This window comes from Haemaphysalis longicornis, unplaced genomic scaffold (assembly GCF_048455015.1).
Source record: "Haemaphysalis longicornis isolate Haplotype H1 unplaced genomic scaffold, Haemaphysalis longicornis Haplotype H1 scaffold_3, whole genome shotgun sequence".
NCBI classification, from domain to species: Eukaryota; Metazoa; Arthropoda; class Arachnida; order Ixodida; family Ixodidae; genus Haemaphysalis; species Haemaphysalis longicornis.
Genome location: NW_027526335.1, coordinates 74292762 through 74308674, shown reverse-complemented (window position 1 = coordinate 74308674; position 15913 = coordinate 74292762). Strand labels below are relative to the sequence as shown.

General features: G+C 50.6%; 1 protein-coding gene across 1 annotated transcript; it reads left to right on the top strand.

The window, feature by feature from the left end:
* Positions 1 to 6592: 6592 nt before the first annotated feature.
* Positions 6593 to 15670, top strand: LOC144175272 (uncharacterized). Its single transcript, XM_077704364.1, has 6 exons — positions 6593 to 6616; positions 7438 to 7599; positions 8259 to 8418; positions 9348 to 9571; positions 10611 to 10900; positions 15300 to 15670. The coding sequence occupies exons 1-6, from the start codon at positions 6593 to 6595 to the stop codon at positions 15547 to 15549; spliced, it is 1110 nt and encodes a 369-aa protein (XP_077560490.1). The 3' UTR covers positions 15550 to 15670.
* The last annotated feature ends 243 nt before the right edge of the window (positions 15671 to 15913 follow it).

Genomic DNA, 15913 nt, shown 5'->3' with positions numbered 1-15913 from the left:
CCCGTCTCGAAAGCCGCATGTTCTTGAGTGTTTCGCCATAGCCTCTCGCTCGGTCCTTGGTCTCCGACCACCATTCGCACTCGGGACGACTTTCCACATTGGGAGCGCGGTGAGTAATAGCGCGCGCCTCCCTGTGGGCCGTCTCGTTGTGGTTGGGTGTATTCGGAGAACATTCACCCGCGTGCGCAGGGATCCACCTTACTTCTACTCTTCTTTCTTCCTGCGCAACCACTCGTTCGATTATCTTGGCTGCCTTGTCACTGATCCGGCCGTTGGCTAGGTTTCGTACGGCTTCTAGCGAATCGCTTAGGACGGTGTCACACCCCGGCTCGGCCATTGCTAGGGCGATGGCGATCTCCTCTGCTTCGGTTGCATTAACACACCGCATACTCGCTGACGTGGACACTTCCCCCGTTCTCGCATTGATGGTAACCGCTGCGTATCTGCCCTTTCCGTAGTCTGCTGCATCCACGTATCTCGTTCTCGGGTCACCGCTGTACTGCTCGATGAGGTACTTGGCCCTGGCTCGCCTCCGCTCCCGGTTGTGCTCTGGATGTACGTTCTTCGGGATGGGGCTCACCCGCACGTTTTCTCGAACTTTATCACAGAGCTCGTGAAGCTGCCTCCCCGTGACCTGATAGCCGTACCCCAAGGTCTCGAGTATGGCCCGGCCCGTCTTGGTCCCCGCCAGCCTCTCTCGCTGTGCCGCCAGCTGCGCCTCGATGAGCTCGTCCAGGGTGTTGTGAACGCCCAACTGCATCAGCCGCTCGGTGTTCGTTGACTCCTTCAACCCCAACGCTCGCTTGTACAACCTTCTGATCATGGTGTCAATCTTGTTCTTGTCCGTCTGCGACCACTTGTGGTAAGCTGCCGTGTACGCTATGTGACTGACAGCGAAGGATTGTACCAGCCTCGCGAGCCCTTCCTCACGCATGCCCGCCTGCTTGGACGACACGCGCTGGATTAGCCGCAGGGTACTTGCTGTTTTGATCGCCAACTTCTTCATCAGAGTATCCTTGCTGCCGTTGCCGCTGATCGGCATGCCCAGCACCCGGATCTCAGAAACCTCGGGAATTCTCTGACCGGTCTTAGTGATCAGAACCAGGCGATCGCACTCTCTCGGGGGCAACAGAGGTCGGCCGGCCTTGCGAGGCGAGTACACCAGGAGCTCTGACTTGGATGGCGAGCACTGCAGGCCCGTCCCGTCAAGCCGCTCTTCGATAGCCGAGACTGCTCTCTGCAGCCTCCTCTCAATACTGGCGTCCATGCCGCCGGTCGTCCACAGCGTAATATCGTCAGCATAGATGGTATGCCGGACGCCCTTGACGCCAGCCACGGCTTCGGCGACCGGGATCATGACGATGTTAAAAAGCAGCGGTGAGATAACAGACCCCTGGGGCGTGCCTACGCTGCCAATATCTCGTTCTGGTAGCTCTATCTCTCCTGCGAACAGCTCGATCTTTCTTCCCGAGAGGAAGTTCTTGATATATTCATAACTTCTCTCGCCCATGTTGAGCTTCGTCACCTGCGCCAAGATGGCCGAGTGCTTGACCCGATCAAAGGCGCTTTGCAGGTCCAATCCTAGGATCACCCTGCTGTCTCTCGTCTCGTTCTCGATGATCTCTTGTTTCAGTTGTATCATCGCGTCTTGGGTGCTTAGGCCCCTCCGAAACCCGATCATCGAGTCAGGATACAGCCCCTCTTGCTCTAGATAATCTTGCCAGCGGTTCGCCAACACGTGCTCGAGGACCTTCCCCACGCACGAAGTCAGCGAGATGGGGCGTAAGTTCTCGATGCCTGGTGGCCTGCCCGGTTTCGGTATCAATACCGTCTTCGCCTTCTTCCATTGCATCGGTAGCTTGCCACTCCGCCAGCACACGTTGTAGTATCTCGTAAGCGCCTCGATCGACAGGTCATCTAAATTTCGCAGGGCCTTGTTCGAAACTCCATCTGGTCCCGCCGCCGACCTGGTGTTCAGCTCCCGCAGAGCGGTCTTGACCTCGGCCGTCGTGATGTCGCGATCTAGTTTCTCGTTCGAGACCCCTGCGTATGCCGGGTGTTGCTCGGCCTGCGTTTCAGGTAGGTACTTGGCACTCAGCCTCTTAATCAGCTCGTCCCTACCGAGGCTCTTTTCGGCCTCGTGCATGACCCGAGCCATGCGATTCTGCTGGAACGACTTGGTCTTGGTTTCGTCCAATAAATGGCGGATCAACGACCAGGCCTTGCCCTGATGCAAGCTGCCATCTATGCGGTTGCACAGGTCGTCCCACTGCTGTCTGCAGAGCAACGCGCTGTGCCTCGCAATCGCGCGGTTCAGTTCAGTCACCTTCTTCCGCAGCTTCTTGTTCCACTTCTGCTTCTTCCACCGCGCCTTGATCGATGTCTTTGCCTCGATCAAGTGCGCCAGCTTGCTGTCGACACTCGGTATGTCATCGTGAGTCTCGATCGACTTTGTAGCTCGCTTGACGTCCTCCTTGATGCCGGCCGTCCACTCTTCGATATTAACAATGTCTTTTACCGCCACCGGGACTTCTTGCCTATGGTTGCGAAACGCGTCCCAGTCGGTCCACCTCTGCTCCATCTTGCGGCCGCCGCAGCCGACCAGCTCGATCTCCAAGATGTAGTGGTCGCTCCCCAGGTCCTCCCCGGTGTTACGCCACGTCACCTCTCCCCCGTTCTTGACGAAGGTCAGGTCCGGCGTGGTGTCCCGTTGAGTCGAGGAGCCACTCGTCCGCGTTGGTTGGTTGGGGTGAGTGATCAGGGTGAAACCCTGCTCGGTTGCGTCGTACATCAGGTCTTTGCCTTTGGCCGTATTATACATGTAGCCCCACGCTTGATGCGAGGCATTGAAGTCTCCCGCCACCACCAGTGTCTCTTTCTTGGCTTCGTTGCTCGCCGCTCTCATCAGGGTCTTGAACTTCTGGCTGTAGTCTTTCGGGTTACTGTATACGTTCACCAAGAAAACGGCGCGCTTGCAGCATTTACCTGGCGCGATCTCGACACACACTTGCTCGCACTTGCTCTTCTTGCCTTTGTGTAGTTGATGTTCAATGGCGGTTAAGCCCTTCCTTACCAGGGTACACACCCCTCGCCGACCGGACGTGTCAGCGTGGGCCCTGTACCCCGGCAAGGCAGGGTCCTTCACCACCGTTTCTTGTAACATGATTATGTCTGGCTTCTTCACCGCACCCCGCACATGCTGCTGGAGCGACGCTCTCTTGTTGTTGAGGCTTTGGCAATTCCACTGCCAGATGGTGAGCGACGTGGTCGCCGCCCCAGATTTTACTGTGCGATGGGACCGTCTTGGCATGGTTGCTGCTCTGCTGATTGCTGCACTTGGTCTTGTAGATACGGGTGGTTGACGAACTGCGCCGCAAACACCGGGCTTCTTACTATGGGCTTGAGCGTTTGCTCAACCAGCTCGAACCTCGCGTTCAAGTTCTGAACCAAACCTGCCATTGCAGTAATCGTTTCCTCAAGTCTGGCGAACCTTTGCTCTGTTGTACCCGCCTTCTGCTCCGTCACCGTCGTCAGAGTAGCGACCGTTGCCGTTAGTTTCTCGAGCTGGGCTTCGAGGTTGACCTTTGTTGACTTGCGTGGCTTCTTTTTGGGCGCCTCGGATGCCTCTTCTTCCTCTTCGTCTCCGGCGACCTCCATCGGCAGCTGTTGCGATGCCACAGCTTTTTCCTGGTGCTGCTCTGCTTTTCTCTGCTGTTGTACCTGCTTCTGCTGCGCTGGAACCGCCACCTCTGCATCCGCTGGTCTTGTCTGCCCTTGATGCCATGGCTGCTGCCCTTGCGGTTGTGACTGTTGACACCCCAGTCTTCTTTCCACCTCTGCCAGCCGCTTCGCCAGCATCTCGATGGTTGCCCTTTGCTTTTCGTTAGTTGCTCTTAGTTGATCGTTGGCCCTCCGTAGTTGCTCGTAACCCTGATCGTTCTTGAATCCGTTCACTGCTGTCTTGCCGTTGTCCTGCGCGGCAGCCGCCCAGCTCACCCCCGCGCGGAGCTGCGCCGACTGCTTCTGTCCGCCACCATTGTTTCCGCGAATAGACTCACGTGACACATCGCGTGACCTTGACCGCAGGTGCTGTGACTCACCTCGTGATGCACGTCGTCCACGGCTTGCGTCATGTGTCGTCACGCCACCTCCGCTTCCAAGCCGCGGGAAGGAGCCCGGTGAAGGTGTCCGCTGCCGCTGCTGCCTTTGTTGTTGTTCGACGTTTCTTCGTTCCCAACGTCTTTTTCTTACTACGTACGGAATCTTGTATCTTGATTTACAGGCTCGGTCACCCGTTGGGTGACCCTCGCCACACAACTTGCACTTGGGTACACATGTATGGTCTTCCCTTGGGTTACTGACCCCACAGGCCAGGCAAACCTTCGCGCTGGGAGTCGGGCATACGTCGCCACGGTGTCCAACTGTGCCGCAGCACCTACATACCTCAATTTGCTTCCTGTACAGGCTACACTGGTAAAGCATAGACCCGTACCTCACAAATCTTGGAACCTTCTCGCCCTCGAAAGCGACAATAACCGTCCTCGACGTGCCAATGCGCTTGGCCCCTATTGCAGTAGGGTTATACTTTGTCACAATCTGTTCGTTGAGTTTGCTCTCAGAATCTTCTACTGGGACACCCCTAATTACTCCCTTGACGGTGCCATGTGCGGTCGTCCCGTACGCGTTGACTTCATGCTTCTTGCCTAGAACTTCTATCTCTCCTACTTGGACGTACTTCTTCGCCCTCGCCATGCTCGGCGTGCTGATCACCACGATGTTTTGAAGAAAATTAGGGCACATCATGTCTTCCGCCCTCTCCGCTTTCTCGGTAATACCGGCAGCCGCCATGATGGCCTCCGCCACACGTGCCGGGTCACTCTTTGCTATGTCTAACCCCCCGCGGGGTCGCACCACAACCTTGATCTCCTCTGCGGGCATACTTGGCATGCGGGCGGCCCGAATAACCTCTCTCCTCACGCTCTTGCCCCTGTCCTTCTTGCTGTCAAGCGCCGAACTCTCAATGCCGGGAAGGTCAGCCAGCTCACCTTGGTCTCCAAGCCGTCTCGATGTCTTGCCGTTCCCGCCGGCGCTAAGCCATCCGCTGGACTTGTGGAACTCTTCGGGAGTAATATCTTCTCCCTCGACTTGCACGAACATCTGGGTCACAAGCTCCGCCATTGCTGGCGAGGTAGACGCGGCTCCGTCCATCCCGCCCGGCGAGACGCCGGCAGTTAGGCGTAGCCTTCGTCGAGCGCGTTAGGCTTAGCCTCGCCACGCCGGCGGCGAAAATGAAAAGTGCGATAAATTGGTGAAAACCGCACCTCTTGCCGAAAATCCGGTGTCAGTCGATGAACCACACCTTTCCGAACACGATGGTACTAAAATCTTCGTGGATGGAAATAATTAACACTGCATAATTGGACATTAATAGCAGAGCCGACGTGAAACGTTCACACACCTAGGCGACCGCAGCGCCACCCCCCGGCTTGATGCTGAGTTTTATGATATTTTTGTGCACGTGTGCGTTGGGATTTGGAGGCAATGACGAAGTTCTGAAGTTAAGCGACCGTCTTCTCGGCTTGTTTTAGGTATCGCAGTATGTGCCGCTGCTCAGCCACAACTAAACGAAGCCAACCACAGCGGCAGAAAAAGAGATAACTTTATTAAGAGCGAAAACTTTATTACAAAATAATGTGAGCACATGGGCTCAGTCTAGGATCCCATATGGTGTTCAGGCTGCCTTAGCCCTGACAATAAAAACTGGCACCGACCAAGATTTTAAACATTATTGGTCGATGCCAGTTTTTATTGTCATATGTTTTCCTAACTAGACGGGTTTCCGTCCAACCCTCGGTGCCTTAGGCCAGTCACAAGCAGGGGTTGGTCCGCAGGTCGACAGATGAATAGCAGTATCTCCAAGTGTTCAGGGGAAGGGGACGGGGTCAGGTCCCGAAGGTCTGATTTTTTTTTTGCAGCTGAATATCATGTGTGTCAGGGTTCCGGGTTCCTTGTAAAATTTACACTTATCTGAGCATTGTGTCGGAAAGAGGTAATGAATACAGACTGGGTGAGGAAAAGTGCTCCTTGGATCTGTCTGAGTGTTTGGAGCTGTGTCGGCCTAGCCTGCACTTTTACTGCATGTGGTAAAAGAAGTTGTGATGCCGGGTATTCGTGACCGATTGTGTGCTTCTGAAAACACAGCAGTTTGCATTTCTCAGCAGCTTAGATCTGTCGAATCATGTAAGAACCTAATGGCGATAAAAAGCGTACATACACCGTACCCGCTTGCGCTGTCAGTTACAAAAGGCTAGAAAACAGTATGGGTCGCAGCGACGTAACGATGAATATTGCTTTCAGTGGTCCCATGTTTCACGCGTTGTTTGTCATGTTCTTGACGCACACTACTACCGTCGAATCTTCCGGTAGTTTCGCCCTGTTGCATTGTATAGACGGGATTATTTTTGCTTATTTTTTTGCGTAGCGACGCGAGTATTTCCTACGAGTTCATTGATGGTTCCCTTTAAGGTACACTGCCAAAATACCCCAGGACTTGCAGTGGGGCTACAGGAGACTGAACGGCTCGTGGGCGGGCATGCTGGGAGACCTCCACCGAAACGTGAGTGAAACTGGGTGGGCTGAAGATATGGATGATTATGTAAGGCGAATTAGACGCTTGATTGTGTATAAGAGCTGTCACAATGTTTTAAAGAATTGAACGTGGTATATTGGAAATGTTTCATCAGCAACATATTTTCCAGTGCCAAAATAATATTGTTCCTAGAACGACGCGACGGCACGATACCATGTTCGTGCTGTAAATGAAATAACTTTTGGTGCTCGGCAATGTACTTTGTATTTGCTTTCAAATTCTGTCACCACGAGTAGTTGGAGCACTTAGCGACGGTTCACGTTGAAGTATTAGGTTTGAATGGATGATTTAGAATGGATGACGGTAGATTTTCTGCGTTTTATGCTAGCTTAAAAGTAAGAGTCCGATTTAATAAAATAGATATGTCCTAGGTGGTGGCCAAGAGGGAAATGTTGGTCTTAGCTTCATAAAAACACGACAATTTTAGGCGTAGTTGTGCAGTTACTTCACCTAACCTTGTCGCATTTTCGTGAAACAGTTTAAGATCTGGCACTTTTGCAAATTTTTTACGAAAATCCGGAAAAAAGATATGGCGGCGGTGGTCGGGTGGCAAGGGGTTGATACCAGTGACAGACAGAGAGACAGACGGAATGACAGACACATAAAGATTCCGTTTAGGTATCCCAGGAACGACTTTTTAAAAACAATATTTTTTCTTTATGTTTCGGATATTCGTATTACGCAGCTCTCCTATCTATCGACTGATCGCGATATTCACAACGCGATCAGTATTCACGGTGGAGCGATCCCCCTCCCGCCTCCTCCAGCCCTTTTTTGGCATCTTGCAGGAGAGCGAGTTTGCTGTGGGACCCTTTGTGATCACAGCAATGACGTCTGCCACTTTCCCACCTGGCTACATCTACCATTACGACCCGTTTCAATTTTTGGCTGGGATTGAGCAGCCCTTTGCAACAGAAATTTTCACCAAGGTCTCGACATTTGACATTCAGGCAAGTGTAAAAAGGCGCGAAACGTAGTAAATGCAAGAAACAACGGAGTTTTTCTGTAGTATATGAGACGTTGGATAAGGGAAAGTAGTCAACGGATTTAGATGAGAGGGCTTCTCCCCGCCCGTTAAATCTCGAGCGTTAGAGTGGATTGAGATATGGCTTGCTGTCCCGAGCTATGCGGCGCACTTCGTTCGGAACCTTGCGCAGGTAGGTGGCCTGTGTAAAGGCTTTGTGCCATAAATTCCATAAACGCTTTTTTTGCGAGGTGATTGTTCAGTGGCATTACAACTAGGGGCGCTGTGCAACGCCATTCCGTTAAAAGGGAAAGCCGCTAAGCATCATCATCATCATCATGCTTCCACCACTGCTCTTTAAAACAGAGTTATGCTGCCACTTGATGCACTTATTTTCTTAATGGTTCGATTATAATCTTAGACAGGTTCTTGACAGAGTTAAGTCTAAATATAGCCGTTAATGAGTAATATTAAACACGTTCCACTCAAAGACGACATTAGTCCATGCAGACAAAGAATTTCTCCGCATGATCTGTCCATGGTCACCAAGGGATTTCATTCCACGAAACGGGAAGTCAAAGGCAACATAGTTAGAGAAGCCAGTCTATGAGTAATTTGGTACACTGCTGGTATTCCCTTGCGCAGATGTGGCTCCTCATGTTCGTGTACCTGGTTCTCCTGACGTCCATCAGCCTCCGCCTGCTTTCGGTTGGCAGCGTGCGACCTCAGAAACTGGGCTGTTTGGAAAAGCTTAATCGGTGGAACGACATGTTCTTCCTATACTTTTCGGGTTTAATACAAAGAGGTAACGCTCATACTACCTTTTTAGAATTTGTGTCTGTTGACAGCGTATCATTAGTAGCAACCGTTTTAGTAGAGTAGAGGGTTGGTTTAACCAGAACCTTCATGAACGTTACCTGTATATGTACAAGTGGGTACCCCCGCAATGTTGTTCGTGGGACCGCTGCTGTTTCTGACGTTTATTATTGAAAAATACAGCGTTAAAGGGACACTGAAGTCAAGCTGCTCCATATCGATGAATTAGCTCACAGAGAACAGCAATATACCACTCTTACGCGTAGATTGTTTTAAAGTAAGGTAGAAATTAGCGAGAACGGGAAGACAGGTGTCGCCGCCACTGGCTATACTACGCAACTTGCACTGGAAGTGGCAAATCATCTTTTGTGCGCAACGTCTTTCCTGGCTGCCGCTGGATGGCGCATATCGTTAGTAAACTTCGGGCGGCGGTACCGCTTTTCGAGGAAGCGTGCGAGCTATGCATGGCACGGGTGGTTAGTTCGACGCCAACATTCGCGGCTCCTCAAAAGGACAACAAAGTGTCAATGCTAATCACGAGTCCCCTAAAGGAGAATTTTGCGTAGTGGTCCTGGGCTGGACGTAGACGTGGGGGTTTGGGAAAGCATGACTAATATGACCGAAACTGACCTAACCACTCGGTACAGGAAGCGTTGTTTCGGTTGCTTCTGCACCATACATGACAGCTTCCTCGCTTGCTTCCGGTTTGTCGTGCCGTAAACAGCGACTGTAACCGCTGTTTGCGTTACGTTTGATCAGCCCTTTATAGGCAATTTCTCAGCAATTAATGTATCTTTCGGCACCGAATCAACGCTAAAATGGCTGTGGGAAGGTGAGACTTTCGTTTGAAACCAACTTTCTGGTTGCCTTCAGAGTCCCTTCAATTAATCGAGTGCGTGTTTGCATACGCGTGCGCAGCGTCGTCGCACCGCACCCATGCGAACAACGTGGCCTTCCGCGTTCTGCTGTGCATGTGGCTGGTGTGCGCCTTCTTCGTGATGAACTTCTTCACGGCCAACATGAGCGCCAGCATGATGGTGAAGACCGAGGCGCCCCGCATACGCACCGTTGCCGACGTGCTGCGCACACCGAACAAGCGCATACTGCTGTTCGCCGACAGCGGCTTTACAGACCTGCTCATGGTGCGTGGATACAGCAAACAGCAAACTGCTTGGCCCAGCGTTTGTGTCTCATCTTTTTTGATGCATTGGACGAGATTCGAACGACTTGGTCTGGCTGAGAGCTGGTAACTTCAGAGGGTACTGGAGTGAATTATCGGAACTTTCGTTTGTGACTGCATTTCTCATCGGTCAACGCACGCAATTGTTTATTTTTCAATTTAGATTGAACATAGGGCCCTCGTTTATGTAGTAACGCTCGGAGGAACAGAAAACACAGGGCATGCACGGCGGTCACACGAAGAACAATATGGACGTTTTGCTGATTTGACTTTAGAAGCCTTCTGCCTAAATTCTCAAAAGTTTAAATTTAGCCTACATTATGGTTAACACAGATTTCTCCTTTTACTGTATACACCTTACAAGAGTTAAATATTTACGTAATCTTTAAAATTCCTCTTGAGGCCTTGTGAGTTTGTCGTCACAACTGATACAATAAAATTCGCGATGAGAGTGATAGGGGGCAAATGGGATTCTTGAAATCACATGTCTAACAGCGAAGAGAAATTCGTACATAGCCGCATCTCGTGCTTCAAACTCATAAAAGGAAATAAACAATGGGAACGGAACGTGTAATCTGCTACTTTTTTTATTCCATACATTGCTCTTCGCCTTTTCGCGACTTCGTGGTTTTTCACGTGTATATACGTGTAACCTACTTCGAACCTATCAGTCGCCTTCTCCAGTAAACCCTGACGAGGCCTGAGGCGTCGAAGCGGCCTCGTGCCAGCGACTTATCATCGTTGATGAGTAGGTCTCTATCATACACAGGAATTGAAGGCAACAAAGCTAGACGCGCCGCGGTTTTTTCAGCAACATCAGGAAAAATATCATGGCTATTTTATGCCACTGCGTAGTTTGATAAGAGCTGGCGCAGGAGCCACGCTTACAATTCGTAAATTATGATTACGTCCAAACCACTGACCTTTTTTTCCGCACACGATTGTATGAGATATGGGCCTATAATCCACGGGCTGTGTTTGGTGCCACTTGGCGCTCGCAGTACTCCGAGGTGCAGTCATACCGTGCCGTCTACGGCCAGATCCTGCGCACGGGGGGCGAGGTGATCCCGAAGGAGGTGTTCACGGAGAGGAACATGCATCGCCTGCTGAAACAGGATGCTGTGATCCTGCAAGAGGGGCACAGCTTGCTTTACCAAGTGAGCCAGAAGTGCCGAAGCCTAGCCGGCCATGGTGTCTTCTACCTGAGCGAGGAGTTGCTGGCTAGCTTGATCCTCAGCTGGTACACCAGACCTGACTTTGATCCGGTTCTCCGCCACGAGATTGATGTCAGGTAAGAACTTAACACGCCGGTTATTTACGACCCGCTGTTACAAAAAGCGCAAACCCAGAGACTAACCTCACAGGTTTTGCAAAATAACCTAGGAAACAATGTAACCAAATGCATTCGCTGGCTGGAAACAGGTCTACCAGAAACGAATTGACAGAAAATGGGACATTAATTCTCTAAACTGCGATTATAACGGTAGGGCAACATGGGCAGTGATGGCTGCGAAGAAATGGTCCGCACTCAAGCAAAGGGTATGTCGAGACACTAGAGAGGTTCACTTCACGCGGGCATAAACAGCGCATGGAACGAGGCACCACAAGGACTGCACAGTTTTTGCTCGTGCAGTGCGCTGGTTATTTTCACCAACACGAACTGTGGCCTTAATGGAACACGCCAACTAGAAATCCTTCATGAGCCTCTGCTATAAGGTGCGCAGATATTTCCTGTGCGAGAACTGTATAATTTGATGACTACCGCTGCCATTCACAAATGAAATAAATTTGCACAGCCTCAGAATTTTCTGCCCCTTGAGAAGATGAGATCACACCCGAAGTGATCCCCGACAACTATTCAACGGTATAATGCCCAGTTTGCGTTCTATCGATGCTACGCATAGCCTCACACAACACTCTGGACCACATCTTCTTCCCAAAGGGACACTGGGCGCAACGCAGAGACGTGACGCGCCTTCTACTGAGCTTCATTCAAGAGACGGTACAGGCAAACTCGTGGTGAAGTAACCCTAACATTGATTAATTAGGAGGAGCTTGGGCGGAGCAATTGCCGGCATATCCAGCCAGGCTAACCCCGCCTGACCCCACACAACAACTACCACTACCACCCCCACACCTTCGTCTTGTGCCCCCACTACAGCTTTTATTAGCATCAGTACAGGTGCCGAGGAACTTGTAAGACACTTAAAATGTTGGTGGTGCTCCTGGTACACCTCAAAAGAGCTTTCGGCACCACGCAGACTCCCCGGTAATCGAGCTAAGAAAAGAGGCTGGCGCCGGAACTAGAATAATTAACTTCCCCGAGTGCTTATTACGAACCATCCTTTCGAGTTGCACTCTGGTGCTATACAATCCCCCATGTTTCACAACGTCCGTGGAGTGGCCCAAGAAGCGGTAATGATCACCGTCGTTCACTATCATGCACCATCACATTGCCTGGAGCGGTTCCCCTGGCTTTCCCTACCACATTACGCTTTCTCCTCCATTCCGCATGGTAGTCTTACGAATACTGAAAATGTGCACAAAGGTTGTGGCCTGCTGGAGAGGCCGGCGATGAATAATTCTCGTAATATGAGTTTGATACGGAAATTCCACAGACAAAAAAGGTGGATTCGGCTGACGGAGGATGGGAGCGGTCGAAAGCCTATGGATGTGGCCTTTGGCTCAAAATGGGGACGAACTGGCTAATAATAATTAGGACGGCTGCTATGATGATGATGATGATGAGGATGATGAAGAGCAACGCGTGCAGTGGAAATGACGGTTGAAAGAGGGAAAGCCGCATAGACTTTGCGCCTAGCTTAATCGCGCAAAACGACGGTTTTGAGTGCGGTGATCGCGATCACGGGCGGCGCTGCGAAGCGCGTCTCCGTGACGTTGGCTTTGGGGTACTCACATTTGTCGTCTGCTTAACTCGGGCTCGCTCTCCCTGCTGTTTTTTTTTTTTTTGAGCTCGGTTGACTGATGTTTGTCTGCACCAGATTTTGTCTGTGCGTACCAATATAACAAACTTAAAACTGCATACGCTATCTCAGGGCGTGATTTCAAGTATATTTTTTGATACCACTCCGGAAGAAATATTGCCGGCGTCACCCCACTCCTTGCGAAGCCGGTAATATACGGTGCGCCAAGAGTCGGAGCTATGCGTCAGCTCCTGTATCCAGCAATCTTCCGAACAAAGGGAACAGTCAGCTGCTAATAACCGACAACAGCGAAAATGCAAGACGAAAACAAATTCCCAAGCCTTCGGGGCTGTCGGCTTTGGCAGAAGGCAGTACGATTCCCGGTAATCGTATACATAGATGGTAAAACAGTTTTTGCAACCTTGCCGAACGCTCGAAAGTATTGCATCACATAACTTTACGTGGTCGGGGCATGAAGGTATGCTGACATGCACTATGTGGTGCAAAAAATGCAGGTTGAGTTTCAAATAGCATACTATGGCTATAGGCGCGTACTGGTTCTATAACGGGTTTCTAACCAGTACTCAGTACGAAGCCTTATTGAGCAAAACGAGTCACGTGTACGGTAAAAATACAGTAACACAATGGTTGTTCAGACCTAGAGGCATAGTTCGGTACATTTCTCACAGCCATATCTTTACATATTCAGATTTGCGTTACAGTAGAAATGCACACAAGCGGGGGAGTAGAAGAAGGAGAAAACTTTATTGAACAGTGAAATCGAGCTGGTTAGTGGGCGAGGTCCTGAGTACAGGATAAAAGAGTAAGAGTAATTTTCTTCAATTTACAGAACGCCACCCGGGTAGGCGATTATTTGTTTTTACGCCCAAAAGGATTGAACAACAATAAATAGCTGCTTGTACACATTCATCGGTTTCGATTCTTGTTGTACTGGAAAGCGGCAGGTAAAGTTTTTATTGCGTTCGTTCGCGAGTATATCAAGCGTTCAACACCATTATCATGTAATAGCTGTGCAGGCTGAGAGTAAGTTCGTTATGATAACGATGGCTACGAGAGAAATTCGGTGCACAAAAGCCACCTTCGAGTGCTGTGAACAACGTCGTCTGCGCCGTTTCGCAGTGGCGTAGAAGAAACCGTTTCTTTGCATTAGCATGTGTATAAACAGCCCACGCTGCCGATATGCACCTACTTGCAGGCAGCTATAACGAAAGCCAATTTCTTTTTTTTTTTATTGCGATAGTATGCCCGTTGGCACAAATACAACGTCACAAGTATAGATTAACTCCCGTTTTGCGAAGAAACGCAAAGAGGGAGCGATGAGGGGTTCCCCAAATCCACCGATGAAGGTCAGGTGGTCTGCCAGGGTGGAAGCCTGTGCCTCGAAGGTGTCTTGTTCTCGCCGCTTCCAATGAAGGGCAAGTCCACAGCAAATATTCAGGGTCCACATCTTCGGCAGGAGCCGTGAAAAAGGGGCAGTTCTCTGCGAACGGGGCATGGCAACATGGTGGCCGCTCCCGGGTTACAGCGGTAGGGAGAGCTACACCAACACGAAGTCTTCGTACCAAGACCTCATCCCAGCGAGCGAGACTGCTAGGGAGGTCCGTTCCACACGGTGGAATTAGAGCTCGTGTGGCGCGACGAAGATCTTTTTTCATTTGGAGAAACTGTTCTGGGGTGTCTAGTGTCACCAAAGGCAATGGTCGTGGAACAAAGCCAATTTCTGAAGAAGAATGCCTTACCGCCGGAAGGAAACATGCACTTTGTGTCCTCTCAAAGACTGTCAAACTTCCTAGTAGGACGTTTGTTACGGTGCAGAAAAATTAATGCGGTGGCACAGAAAAAAAAAAAACATTCATGTGATACAAGTCAACAACAAGAAAAGAAATAGAAGACAGCCGTTTTATTTCCCGCTGTGCGATGAGCGTGTAAGGGCCCGCTGCTTCGTGCGTAGCATTAGACTGTTCAATCTTCATAAAGGCATCTCAAAAATACTTTTGGAAAGCCAATGCGTTTAAATACTTATCGAGGAGCTCTGAGTACTGAACCTTGCAAATAAGCTAGAAAGGACAAGTTAGATGCGATCATATGAATAAAGTTGTACTCTCTTTCCTTGTGTGTTGGGAACTTGTGCGGGGTACCGCTTGAAATTATTCAGAGGTGTCATAAGCTGGCAAAATAACTTAATTACTAAAAATACGCCTTGTAATGCACTAAAGCATCAAAGTTGGCGATTCCTAAGGCATGCACTGCTGCTTCTCACAAGCGGAGTGCAACAGACGACAGCGGCGCGAGTCCCTAAGCCGACGCCCGAGCCAGAGGGCGCCACTCAAACATCTCACTGTAAATATCTGGATATATCTTTTCAGGCAGCTTTCCATGTAGCCATAACTTTATTAATCGAAAGGGTGCAGAAACGCCCTGGGTTCGGTGGGGTGAAATGAAGGGTGCAGGGGAAGGTAGAACACCCCATACATTCACAAGTCCACATAAGTCCACATAAGTGCACAAGTTCACATGTTCAAGTTCACTCAGCTCTGGCAGGTTTCGCGTGGCTTCTTGTAGATGAGATGCAGCAATCATGAGCGAGGTCGGTTCAGATCATCATTACTCAAGTTTGTATAGGTCGTTGGTTAATAAGGCCTATTGGGTATCTGTTCAAGAAATCAAGGTTTTGTTCTTGAGCGTAGACCTTGCAGCTGTGTACGTGAGTCACTAAACATACGTTCACGGCACGCGCGTTGCCAGGGCGATGTGGTCGGTGGAGCACGGCCTGCTCGAGAGCTACGTGCGGGAGGTCCTGTCGGGAGGCGAGGACTGCTTTCTGCGCATGAGCGACAAGTCGGACATGGAGCATCGCACGCTGGTCTTCGAGGACCTGCGGCCTATGTTCCTGTTGGCGTTGCTTCTCCTGCAGCTCGCTACCATTGTATTCATCGCTGAGATCCTCATTGGCACCCTGACGCAGATGCCCCGCCGACACCGCCGTTACCTCTAGGCTACCGCAGGGTGGCCCAGCTCCGACCCAGAGGCAGATTTAGATGAAGCTACGCTCCTGACCTCATGGCTTGTAGTTCGCACACGGCCTGATCTCAGCCGATTCGTCGCTCGGCGTAACCTCTCCACATTTGCGCAATGTAGTTCAATAAAAAGGATGTACCATTCATTGTAGCGGAGCTGTTGAGGCGAAAAAAGGTGGGTTTATTTTGCATTTCACTAACTCGGTGGAACGCTGCTGCAGCTGCGAGCTACGCACAAAGACAACGTATGCTGAAAACGCCGTATCCTTCGCACTTTTACAGGAATTTTCCACTTAGGTAAGTGTCCTGAACGGATGCATCCAAAATAAAACTGGGCGTTTC